Consider the following 12,870-nt stretch of genomic DNA (forward strand, 5'->3'; position numbering starts at 1 on the left):
GCGTCATGTTTTTAAGGCTCATCTGTGTTGTAGCCTGTTAGTACTTTGTTTCTTTTTTGCCAAATGACATCCCATTGCACACAGGGGCCACGCTTCCTTGTCCACTCGTCAGCGGATGGACATTGGGTTGTTTCCGCCACCTGGCTATGTGAGCGGTGCCGTCGTGAAGTGTGTGCAGGCTCTCAGTTCTCTGGGGCTTGTACCTTGGGGTGGAACTGCTGAGTCATGCGGTGACTCCGCGGTGGCCTCCTCTGAAACCCCCACTCCCGAAGCGGCTGCCCCTGCCCCCCACCCGCAGTCCCCAGTTGTGGTTCCTCCGCGTTCTTGGTGACACTTGGTATCTGGCCTTGGTGCAGCCGCTCAGTGGATGTCGTAACAAAATTCCCTGACAGGATTAGATCTCTGCAGAGGTTAGGAAAAAAGGTTGCAATTTTGTTAGTGGCCTAGAAGACCCGCCGGGTTGTTTTCCAACGCTCAGGCTGTCCCTGGCCCCGCCCCGCACTGTGGCGCCCCCGCCGGCGGGTGTCTGGGGGGCTTTGTTTTCTGTGCCTTGTTTCCAGGGGAGCAGATAGTCTTGCCCTCACCCCGGGTCTGATCCGCCCCCCGCCTCTTCCCGGCACAGGTGTCACCATGAAGCTCATGGACGAGGTGGCTGGGATCGTGGCCGCACGTCACTGCAAGACCAACATAGTCACAGCTTCCGTGGACGCCATCAACTTCCACGACAAGATCAGAAAAGGTAACAGAACTCTGCCTGACCGAGTGAAGGGACGGATCCTGGCGGGCGGCGGCAGGGCCCTGGCACCGTTTGCTGCCGGTTCGCACCCGGAGCCGCCTGGGCCCGTGCGCCTGCCCGCTGCCCGCGAGCTGCGGGAGGCCAGGGTCTCGTGCGCCCTGCTGGGGAAGTGTCCCCCAAGCCCAGGGCTCGCTGATCTGGCTTTTCAGTCTGGTAACCCCTGCCATCCCAGCGTGACCGCAGCCTTTATCCTGCCCAAGGGCAACCCACGCTCCCCCTTTTAAAATGCCCCGTGAACGGAACGAGCGGAGCGCTGCGGAGCTCCTGGGCTCACGGCAGCCGGGACCATCGCCACCAGATTGCGTGGTGCGTGTTTCCTCGGGGGCGGGGGGACTTGCCAGAGGTGCATGCCACGGTGGGGTCTGCGCGGAGGAGCCCCGCCCGCACGCAGCCCTCCACGGGCGGGCCTGCCTGTGGTTCCCCCCCGCGCCCCCGCCCCGGGCACTGCTGGCCTTTGCTCGTCTTGCGGGCACACGTGCAGTCTGGGGGCCCGGCCTGGAGACGGAGCTGGCGTCTCACGGTGCGTGCGCCTCTGTGGCAGGCGCGTGCTGCCCCTCTCTCTGGCCTCGTGTCCCCGCTGCCCTGAGGATGTAAAGCGAGTGTCCCCTCCTGAAACGAGGCCGTTTCTGCCGTGTTGTGCCTCCTGGGGCGAGGCCCTGCGCCCCGGAGAGCGGTCCTCGCGGGGTTCGGGCGATGCCAGGGCTGCGGGCCCAGGGCTGGCTGGCGGGGCCTCGCTGGGGGGCAGCCTGTTGGGAAGAGCTGTCGGGTGGTTGGTCCCTGGCCAGGGGAGGTGACGAAGGAGAAGAAAGCGCTCGGCGCTCCCTGCCGCCTGCCTGGAGAAGCGAGCGGTGCTGCGTCCAGGGCCACGAAGGCCTCTCCCGACCCTGCGGGGCCCTGGCCGGTCCACTGGGACCCGGCGGGTCCCCCGCCCCGAAATCAGAAGGGTAGAGGGTCACCGCCCCCCCCTGGCGTCATGGAGAACAAGTGCGGCTTACTGACCGAAGTGGTACTGGGGTGCTGGTAGGTTCGGGGAGGACAGTCTGTGGCCCTGGCCCCCTCTGCGTTGCAGGCCTGTCCTTACTGTGGGTGTTTGCTGGGGACAGTGACATCTACGGTGTCCTTGTAGAATCTGGCCCAAACCGGCGAGCCTTGTCCACCTTGGGCCGCCTCCACGGCCTCCGTGTTGTGTGCGGTGCTGGCGTGAACTTCGGGAAAGGACGCCCGGGCCCCTTTTCTAGAACGGGTCCTGTGACCGCCTGTTACGTACACGGCGTCCAGACCGCAGTGGGAAGCGCCTGGCCTTCCCACGAGCCTGCCCTGTTCCCTGCTGCCCCCTTGCCCTTTGAGATTTGAGAGCCGCCGCCTCAGAAAAGTCCAGTTTCCCGCCTCCATCTTGGCCGGCAGCTGGGCTTTGCCGTCGGGGAAGCTCCCAGAGATGAAAAGCTGGCCTCGGCTGCAAAGGAAGAACCATGTAGACCCCCGGCCCCGCGCCCTCCCTCCAGCCTGACCAGAGCTAACTTTCGAGGAAGAGGAGGCCAGGCAGGGCATGGCTGCCTCCGGCCCAGGGGGTGGCTGGTTGTCAGGGCGACCGTGGGCTCAGGTCGCAGTGGGTGCCTTGTTGAGGGACTGGTTTAGCCGCCTGGACAACGAGGGGCAGCTGCTGGGGGGATCTGCTTCGCACAGACAGTCGTTTTTAAAAGCTGCTCTTGTTCCAAAACACAGAGAGAGGGGCCTTCATTTTCAGGGCGTGATTCCTGGCAGACATCCCACGGTGGGTGGGTTCCCTCAGCCGCTGAGGGTGAGGGTGTCCCCGATGGGCGGGGGGCGGGGGTGTCCCAGCCTTGGCTGGCCAGGGCCCCTGCGGAGCAGCAACTGTCTCTGTTTTCTCGGGTCGCGTCTTGTTCTGTGTGTGGAGGAGCTTGGGCCTCTCGGAGCCTGGCCTGCTCCTGGGCCTGGTCCCCGGGGGACTGTCGGGCTCTGTCACGCCGCATTGTCGCTTCCCAGAGGAAGGTCCCCGTGTGCGGGCAACTGTAATGGAGAAGAAAGAAGGAATGTTCTTGATTGCTGCTTACAGTTCATAATACAGCGGTTCCTTCCAAGAGCCAGAATGCTTCGCTGGCAGCCCCCACCACAGCCTTTGCCCTCTCAGAGACAGGGACACGTGGTTCTAGCAAGTCGCAGTCGGCGCGGCTCCTGGGGAGCAGTCCCTACACGTGGGACTTGGGCAGGGGCTCCCTAGAGCCGGGCTGGAGTGAGGCCTCACCCGTGGCGGGGGAGGGTGTCCGGCCACATGTTTCAGGAGGCACAGCCGGGGGCCAGCCCTTCCCTGGGACGCCCCCAATGGTTTGTGTGGCTCCAGGGCCCAAGCAGCCCCAGCGGGGACGGCAGTGACTGTGCAGGCCGGCCCGTGGCTCATTCCATGCCGTCCCCATGATGACGCTGTGCCACAGGGGCTTGGTCTCCGGAAGAGCCGCCGACCAGGCTCCAGGTCAGGGAGCAGCTGCCAGGGTGGGAACCCCCGACCCCAGGGCAGGGAAGGTGCGAGAGGGCGGCCTGGGCCGAGGGCGTGAGGACACCTGGGACCGTGTCATGGGAACACAGGACCTCAGGCTTTGTCATAACCCCCGAGGGAGGCTGCGGGGAGCGGGGGGGGCCCCCGGGGCCTCTGACCAGGGGCAGGGCGAGATGCGTCTCAGGAAGGCTGGTGTGCACGGCTCAGAGGAGGGCCTGGCAAGGTGTGGCCTGGCCAGAGGGGCGGCCAGTGGGCCGCTCGGGCTGAAGTGTGAACTCCAGCTCGGGGCACGCGGGGCCACAGTCAGCATGGCAGCTTGGCCTGGCCAAGTCATATGAGCCCTTCGGACCAGCTGCAGGGGCCTTGCAGCCAGGGAGCCTGGCAGGGGCCTGGGAAGTGAGAAGACGCTCCCCAGCAGTGCTCAGGGCGGCATGGGGGCTGCTGCAGGGCTCTGTGGGCCCCAGCGAGGCCCCAGCGTGCCCGGCGCAGGCTGCAGGGGACGGAGCCAGCTCCCACGGGCTGCGTGCGCTGCAGGCTGGTCGGGGGCTTGCCCTGGGGGACAGGAGTGTGTGGCGGCATTTTCCCAGCAGACACTGCCCCTGCCAGGGGACAGAGGCCCACGCCCAGGCAGGGGGCCGGGTCCTGGCCCCAAGATCCTCCAGGCCTAACGTCTTCCATACGTGAGAACGCTCACGGGTACGAATGCCTGTCGTTCTCCTGTCCTAGTAGTTATTAAAGCCACGTGCGCTGCCTCACCCGGCATCTGCCACTGTCCTCAGTAGCCCCGGTTCCCGCGCCCCCCAGCCCCCGCCCCCCTGGCCCGTGCCCCCCTAACCTGCCGCCCGCGCCCTGCAGGGTACGTGATCACCATCTCGGGGCGCATGACCTTCACGAGCAACAAGTCCATGGAGATCGAGGTCCTGGTGGACGCCGACCCCGTGGTGGGCAGCACCCAGAAGCGCTACCGGGCCGCCAGCGCCTTCTTCACCTACGTGTCCCTGAGCCAGGAGGGCAAGTCGCTGCCCGTGCCCCAGCTCGTGGTGAGTGGCCCCCTTGCCGCTCGCCGGGCTCCCAGGAGAAACCGAGTCACACAAGCCCCTCCTGGGCCGCGGGGCAGGCCCTCAGAGGGCCAGGGGGGTGGGGCCGGATGGGACCAGAGAGACCCCTTCACGAGCTTGTTGTCAGCACGCCCTTCCAAGGGTGGGCTCAGTGCCTTGGGGCCTCTGCCACTGCACACAGGCTGTGCCAGGGCGAGGACCCTCCCCTGCTGGGGCCTGGGTATCCGGGCCTCGTGGCCTTTCCCGCCTCAGCTGCCAGGCTGGGCTCTGCCCTGGGGGTGCGGAGAGAGACCCTCCGGCCGGGACGGATCCTGGCGGGTCACAGCCCCCGCCGGGCTCACTGGGCCACGGCTGGAGCTACACGGTTTTGGTCTCATGTGAGCGGGCCCATGAGGCTGCTGCCTGGCGGCCCCGCCGGGGAGCTCCAGGGCGACTGTGGGGCAGGCGGCCTCGCTGGGGTTTTCTTCACCTGGCAAGTATGAGGTTGGGCTCCTGGACTCTGGCCCCCCCGCCCACACCCACTGCTGCCCGGCCTTCCTGGCACCGGGGCCACCACGGCCTCCTCCCCGCTCCCGCCCGCCCTCGCGCGGCCTCCTCGCAGCGCCAGGCGCTCTCTGGTTCACCTCCCGCCGAGAGCTCCTGGCCCGGCGCATCCACGTTCCTGCCGCCCGCCCAGCCTGCTCCCTTCCGCCCTGCTCGAGCCTCCTGCCCACCTTCGGGCCGAATCGGCACCACGGTCTGGGCCTGGTGCCACCGTCTCAGAGGAGCCCAGACCCCCACCGGGGTGCCCCGGTCGCCGTCGAGGCACTTCCCTGTCCCTGACTCGGGAGCCCATTTGCCCCCCGACCCCGGACCGAGCTTCAGGGCCTGGAGCATGTTTGCTTCTAATGTGTCACTGGGGCCTGGAACCGCCTTGGCACGTGATGGGAGCTCTTTAAGAAATGCGTGCGTCCTACTGTGTGCAAGGCTTGGCCAAGTTGGGGAGGAGACGGCCGTGCGGGTGCTCGGAGGAGTGGGTGAGGTGCCTGGGAGGTGGCCCTCCAGCTGGGAGCTGGGGTGAAGTGCTGCCCAGGAGTGGCCGGCCCCCAGGAAGATGAGGGAGGCAGGTGTGGTGCTGAGAGGCCCAGGAGCCGGAACCCCAACTGCTTGGTGCCCGGCCACGGGGGAGCCCACGGCAGCCAAGCGTTCAAGGCTCACAGTCGCTGGGTGTTGAGTGAGTGAAGGCAGGAGGATGTCCCTTAAGTCCTGACAGTTTTACAATGAGCCTCACAGACTCCTCCCTGGTGGCAGTCAGGGTGTGCGCCCTGCCTGGGGCGCCCAGCCCCCCCCCCCCCCGCCCGCTTCCCTCAGCCCCTCCCCTCTGACACGGGCGAGCACCGCGGACCCCAAGGCCCAGGCGCCTGTGGAAGGTCGCACAGCCGGTCCTGCAGAGCCTGGGTTTGGACCCTGCCATGACTCTCCGTGGCTGGGTGGAGGCGGCCTCTGCCCAGGCTGCTCAGGACCAGGCCGCGCCTGCCACCAGGGCCGCTCTCCTGGGTGAGGAGCCCGGGACTCAAAGCTGGAGGGGGAGCGGAGCGGCCTGGGGAGCGGGATCTCCAGCACCTGCCGCCTAGGTGGTGGCAGCCTTGCAGGCAACCGACCGGGGCCCCTGCTTCCAGAAGCGCCCCGGGCCCCTTCCGCCCCCGCGCGTCTGCTCCCCACGCAGATCCCATGCCTCCCGAAGAAGAGCCAGTGCCAAAAGCTTCTAGGCAGCCGACCTGTTGCCACAGGTGGAACGAGGCCCGCATGTGCTGCTTCCTGTGGCTGAGGGCGACCACCTGCCTGGCTGGCCGCGCGCCCGCCCCTGCCCCTTCCGGGGCTCCCAGGCCCTGCGGGGTGGGTGGGCGACAGGCCTCCCAAGGCCGCATGGCAGTAGGGCCCCTGCCGTGGCCGGAGGAGCCTCGGCTGCTGCTGGGCCTCTCCTGCCCCTGCCTTTCCTCCCCTCGCTCTTTGCTGGAGCCGGTCCTGCGGTCGGGGCTCCAGCGAGTCCGAGTCCGGCGGCAAACCCTGAGACCCTGAGCCGGGGCTGCAGGAAGCAGGGCTGTGAGCCAGGCGTGAAGGGGACAGGGCTTCCACCAGGCTGGGGGGAGCAAGGCAGAGCCTGGAGCCCTCGTCGGGCAGGCCGGGCCCTGCTGCGTTCCACATGTGCCTGTCACCTGGCCAGTGCCACTTGGGGTCCTTCCCGGCGACTGGCCCTGCTGAGACATCGCCCCACCTTACCTGGGGTTGGGGCGCACAGGTCCCTCTGTGGGGCTGGGCACACTCTCAGCCTCCCCCTCTCCCTCCTCTTCTGCTCTCCCTCATTCCGCCCCCCTCAGTTCCCCTCGGGGCCTGGAGTCCCACCGTGAGCCCAGGGGGACGCCCTGGGGTCTGCTTTGCCACAGGACAGGGTGCTGTCCCGCAGGCCCGCCCCCTCCTGCCCCACCTCCCAGCAGCCTTGGCGGGATGGCGCCCACCCACCCCGTCCCTTGGGCTGGGGCACACGCATTCCCGACCTCTCCGGGGGCCTTGACCTTTGAGCCACGCCTCCCTGGGTCTTGGGCCATGTCTCAGAACCTTGCCTGCCCCCTTGGCCCTCAGATGCAGGCTTGCCCGGGTTCTCTCCGCGACCCTGGTCCCATCTCCTTCCACACTGTCACAACGACCCTTGGGGGCATCTTTTAGCAAGGCTGCTGCCCCCACCCCCCACAACATCTTTGTCCCGCATACTAAATTCCCAACGCCCACGGGAATCCTTGACCTCTTTCCCCCAGCCTCCGGCCCTAGCAGGGTGGCCAGGCCCAAGGACACCCCGTCTGTATCCTGCTGGCCTCTCGCTGCCTTTGGCAGGACTTGCTGGGCCTCGGTGACGCCTGTGCTCCCTTGACCTGGGGCTCCGCCCCCTCCCCAACCTGGGCGGCTTGGCCCCCCCCCCCCCCCCCCCCGCTGGCTTTGCGGGCTCCGCCTCCCTCCACAGGGCCCTGCGGGCATCTCACACACCGCCTGTCCCAAGCCCGGCTCATTTTCTGCCTCCCCACCGTCCCCCTGAGGAAAAATTTCCCCTCCGTATGTGCCCAGTGCCCGGGTGAGTCCGGGAACTGGCGGACTGGCTCCTGGCCCCTGCTCAGCCCATGCCCGCCCCGTGGCTCTATGCCCCGGCCTCTGCTGAGCACTGGGCCACAGTGGCATCAGAGTTTGTTCCGGCAAACTCTGATCCCCTCCCGCTCCCGCCTGAGCTGCCCCTTTGCTCTGCGGCCCACACCCCTTCCTGCCTCGGGGCCTTTGCACGGGCTTCTCTTCTGCGCCGACAGCTGCCCGCACTTTGCCACAGAGCCAGCGCCTCCCCCTGTCCCTCGGGTGTTTGTTTTCTCCTTGGAGGGACTTCCTCCCCGCCCGCCCTGCTGCTCTCCTGTCCCCTCGCCTCTGCCGGCACCGCCTGGGACGGCCTAGTGTGGGCGTCAGCTTGGCATCCGGCCTGGCTCCGGGGCGTGGCCGCCAGACACGGCGCAGAGCAGGGTTCAGGGGATGTCTGGGAGCGACCCCAGGCTTGCTCACCTCCCCAGCCACGTCCTCGCTGGACGGTCGGACCTCGGAGCGGCAGCTGCAGACCCGTCCCTCCCCGAGGCCCCTCCCCATGCTGCCGGCCTGCAGGAGCTGGGCTGTGATCTCAGGCAGGTGCTCCCTGTGGGCCTCGGGTTCCGCATCTGTACACACCACAGAGGGAGGGTGCGGATTCTGTGGACTGACTTGTGTCGGGAGCTCCGCCATTGTCTCTCCTCAGACCCTCCTTGCTGGAGCTTGCACCTCGCTAGAGGGCAACTAGGTGGTGGCAAAGGGGGAAAGCAGGAGAGGGGGCGTCGGTGTTTTGCAAGGAGCATTTGAAACTTAAATAGGTTCCTTTTGAGGTGAGAACAGTGCCTTCCAGTCGTGCCTGTGGTTTTGGGGAGAGGGAGCCATTTCTGAGGACCATCTGAGTGAAAGGAGCCACAGGTGCGGGGGCCACCAGGCACCTGAGGCCACCCAGCCCACACAGGGTGAGGCCTGCAGGGCCCCCAAGTGGGCAGAAGACCAAAGGCAGCCCCGGGGCCCAACGTCTTCACTTTGGAAAGGCTCCTACTGAGCAAATGCGGTTGACTGGCCCTCTGACCAGACCTGCGGCGCCGGCCGTAGCCACGCGGGGCACCAGCCCAGGAGTCCAGCAGCCGCCATGCTGCCCCCCACAAAACCCCCGGGGCTCAGCCAGCTGGGAGGCCGGGGCCTCGGCTAGGAGGGTCTGTGGGCTCTGGGACGGGGGCCTGGCGCCCTGGGCTCCGGGCTCCCGTGGCGTGGCCTGCGGTCAAGGGGCCCTTTACGCGGGGACCCACGCCCTCCACGGAACCCAGAAGCAGTCCTGGGCCGGGGCCAGCCTGTGCGACCAGGGATGGGGCTCCGGAGCTGAAGGAAGAGCTGGGGCACGGTGGGCGGGGCTGCAGGGGGTGTAGGGACCGAGGCCTCGCAGGAAGGCTCTGGGGACCGAATCCCTGAAGGTGGCGGTGGCCGCGCACGCCCGCCCGCCGGCGGCTTCGCGTCGATCCAGGCTGTGGTTTCTCACCAGTCAAAGGTATCTTTGATTCTGCACTGAGGGGCCCTGGGGCCCCCCAGTGTTAACAGCCACAGCCCCTGGCGGGGGACGGCCGCGCCAGAGCCGGCGTGCGGCCCCGGCCTGGCCTGCGTGGCACCGACTGCCGCCCGTGCCTCGGAGCGCACGCATGCTCCGCGCGGCCACACTGGGGGCGCTGCCCCTCCCCCCGCCTCCCCCTCTGTCAGCGATTCTTCAGCCTCCTGTCTATTTTTAGCTCCCGTCCCCAGGGCCGGCTGACACGGAAGGTGGCAGCGTTGCTGTTCGGAGTGTTTCTTGATGAATCTTTTATGCCAGGAGGGGCCTTTGCGCCGCGGCCCAGAGCTGCAACCCTTCCCGGCTAATTATTAGAAGACATGAACGTGGCGCGTGAGTCCAGACTCCAGGCCTGGACTCCAGGCCCAGGCCCAGGCCACCGGCCCTGCCTCCCTCTGGAGGCCTCCCTGGGGCCGTGCCCTCTGACCTCCGGGGTGGGGAGACAAGCCCCAGACCTCCCACCAGGGCTGGAAGGTGGCCTGTGCCAAGGGACATGTGGAAACCACTGGGGCGGCTCCCTGGGGACCTGGCGCCTCTGAGGGGGGTTTTATTTGGTTCAGCCCATGTGTGGAAGCCTTTTGTGTCTCCAGAAAAAGCATGAGAACCAAACTGTGTCTGTTGAACCCAAAGCAAGCACCATCCTGGGCGCAACGCCTGTCCCCCACCCCCAGCTTCCCTGGTTCAGCTGTGGCTGCTGCAGCCTTGAAGGTCCCCGCACGTGGGAGGACGGGGGCGGGGCAGTGTCCCGGCCTGGTGCGAGGAGAAAGCGAACATACCGGGGGCTGGGGCGGGCGGCACTCCCCACTTGACAGCAGGGGAGCCCCGAGCCCTTCTTGACCACGCGGTGGAAGCAGGTGTTAAAAGCAGCAGCTTCCCTGGATCGTTTGTCCCCGTGCGTTGAGGCCTGACTGCTCAGCTGTGCCACGTGGGCGGCAGAGTCTGTAGGAAGCAGGCTGACTTTGTTGCAGAAACCCCAAGGCACGGGGTGAGCCTGGCTGGCACGCAGACCCTCGCCCGGCGCGCCGCGGACAGCGAGGCTTGGTGGCCCGGGGCCTAGACCGGAGCGCGGTCATCGGCCACCACCATGCGAGGACGCGCTTGCTGGGTTGACGTGGAGGCGGCGAGGATGTCGGGCAAGGGGCGGTCAGCCATCCTCTCGTTCTCCTCTCAGCAGGCGTGCGCGCAGTCAGCGCCGCCCCGCAGGAGAGCAGCCCCCTGTGTGCTTCCGCGCTGGGTGCTGGGTCCGTGCAGGGGCCGAGGGGGCGGCGCCCCACCCAGGGCCGGGGCGGTCATCACAGCCGTAACTGAGAGCTACTCCCCACCTCCCGGGAGGGGCCGGCAGGGAGGGAGTCCGGTGGGCGCTGCAGGGTGACAGGCTGCTCAGAGAGCTGGGCGCTTGGGCTGCCGGCGCTGCCGCCGTGCTGCTGCGTCCGCCTCCCACGGACCGGCGACCGTGACACAGAGAGAGGAAGTGCCTTGCCCAAAGCCCAGGAGCCGCCTCTGGTACAAGGAGCCTGCTGCAGGACCCTGAGGCCCTGGCTGGCCCCTTTGCATCTCTGAGCCTCAGTTTCCCCCCCGGTGCCGCCCGGGGCTGGCAGTTGCTCCCTGCAGCCTGTCTTCATGCTGTCTTAGTGACGACAGCCCTTCAGCAGGAGTCAGCCCTCTGTCCCCCAGGGCCCGAGCCCAGCCCAGGCACCTGACACGGACGGGCCTGGGGTCCCCCCGAGGTCCCCGTTCCTCAGACGAAGCCTCAGCAACCGGGGCGGCCACCCCCCACCAACTACCCAGCCAGGCGAGCTCTGCACACCCAGCAACCCCGCCCAGGATGGGGCAGCAGGTCCCTGCACGGGGCTTGTCCTGGACATGCAGTGTGGTGCAGTGATTTCCAATTGCTCCATCTCTTAAGAAGTTTCAGATGCCCTTGGGTGCGGCAGGATTGACGAGACTGTCCCCGGAAGGGCGGGAGAGCCGGATTCACGAGCGACGCCGTGCCCCCCGCCCCCTGCTGCCAGTGCACAGGGGGAGTCAGCAACGGGAAGGGCCATGTGACACTTCTTGACCCGGGTTCTCTCCCCCTGGGATTTGGATGCTAAGCCGAAAACCTGCCTTGTGGTGGGAACATGCCAGAATCCTCACGCTGCTGCTGTCACCCGAGTGGCGGGCGCCTGGGCACTCCAGGGGCCCGTGAGTCCCCCTCCGCCGGCACCCGGGTGTGGGCGACATAGAGAGCGGGACAGGCATGAGCCCCCCGGCCCGGCGCCCGCTGTGGGCCTCTGCTCCGCCAGGGGCCCAGGCTCTTCCTCCCACTGCCTCAGCTCGTCCGGGCCGCAGGTGCCCTTTGAAGGCCACCGTGTCCCCACCAGCTCCGCGCCGGCCCCTCTGCCAGGACAGCCAGAGCTTTGAGCCGCCCAATGAGCACACAGCGGCCAGCTCCCTGAAGGGACGGCTCATTAGAGGTGGCTCTGCCCATGGGACGTCGCCTCCCACTGCCTCTGGGCCTGTGTTGCATCCATGCGGCTCCTTGCTAATTTGGTTTTTCCAGAACATGAAAACCCGGCGGCCGGCTCTCGGGGGCACTGTTAGGCCTGACCCCGAGTGGTGCTGGGAGGCGGCTGCAGGAGGGGAGCATGCGCCGACCCGCCGAGGGTGCCCCAGAAAGAGGGGTGCTCCTTAGAGCCACAGAATCCACGCTCCACTGTGGCCACGTGGAAGGTGCCCTGGGGGTGGGGGGAGGACTGTGAGGGCCTTTGGGCCCAGAGAGGGGCCTCCGCAGGACCCGCTCCTGCCTGCGGCTTCCTGGGGCGGAGCGCGGGGCCGCCCGTGCTGTGGGGGCCGTCGCGGGGGGGCGGGCACAGGCGCTGCTGCACTGGGTGTCCACGGAGCAAAGCCTCAGGTTTTGGATCGTTAACACCAACGCCACAGCAGTGTGGGATTAAGGCTCTTGCTTTGATCTTCCTTTGTCTGATCATTGATTCATTTAGCAAATGCTCCCCAGCCTCCCCGCCCCCACTCCTGGGTCCCAGGCACAGGGAGGGAGGCAGGAAAGACTGACAGCTTGCTGCACGGGCCAGAGAGCCGGCCTGGCCCGGGCCCGCCCCGGGAAGCGCTCAGCAAATGGCAGTTGGGACCTTTGGCATTGTTGTCTGCGGGGAACAGCTGCGGCCACACAGTGGCACCGGGCGGGGGCGTGAGGGGGTGCTGTGACCGGGCGCACAGGCCTGGGGGAGAAGCTGCAGAGAGGCCCACGGACACGACCAAGTCCTCTTGTCTAACGGAGCCCGGCACCCTCCGCGGCCTTTCCGTGGGCAGCGCCCGAGCGCCCTGCTGCGTCTCCCTCCCCCGGCCGGGGGCCCTTATGCCAGGCCCTGTCACGGCCGCACTTGTGGGCGGCTGCTTGGGGGCTGAGCTGGTGCTGCTCGGGGTGGGGGGGAGCCCCGGCAAGTCCTGTGAGGGGAGATGTCGGCTGTCAGCTGGGGGCTGCCCTGGTGACACCCCTGTTGGCATATCAGGGCTCAGGAGCCCAGGCCTGCAGCCTCCGGGAGCCCGCAGGATGCGGAGGTCCCCGCCCCGCCCCGCGGAGCTCTGCAGCCGGGCGATCGGAAGACATCCTAATTGCTTGCTGATTGTCCCAAGATCCCTCTTGACTCTTCATAATGGAGGCGAGAGTGGGCACCGCGCGGCTGCCTGTTAGGAAGGCCTGCATCCCTCCGGCTCACAGGAAGTTGTTCCGTCGCCGCTGGAAACCCTCTTCGCACTAGACATTCATTAATTACAAAAAGGACAAGCTATTGATTTTACCGAGGGTAGAACTTAGTCACTCGCCCTCTGTGCC

At 67.3% G+C, this 12,870-nt stretch overlaps 1 protein-coding gene across 2 annotated transcripts in view; it reads left to right on the forward strand.

Annotated features, from left to right (window-relative positions):
• Nucleotides 1-12,870, forward strand: part of ACOT7 (acyl-CoA thioesterase 7) — a 68,498-nt gene that overhangs the window by 49,732 nt on the left and 5,896 nt on the right. For both annotated transcript variants that reach the window (XM_054583305.1, XM_054583310.1), the window contains exons 7-8: nt 623-739; nt 4,164-4,348. In XM_054583305.1, coding sequence (XP_054439280.1) covers nt 623-739; nt 4,164-4,348 — 302 coding nt within the window. The remainder of the gene's footprint in view (nt 1-622; nt 740-4,163; nt 4,349-12,870) is intronic.

Source organism: Pteronotus mesoamericanus, unplaced genomic scaffold (assembly GCF_021234165.1).
Source record: "Pteronotus mesoamericanus isolate MK-2021 breed Mesoamerican mustached bat unplaced genomic scaffold, CSHL_Meso_final contig_1193, whole genome shotgun sequence".
In the NCBI taxonomy this organism is placed as follows: domain Eukaryota; kingdom Metazoa; phylum Chordata; class Mammalia; order Chiroptera; family Mormoopidae; genus Pteronotus; species Pteronotus mesoamericanus.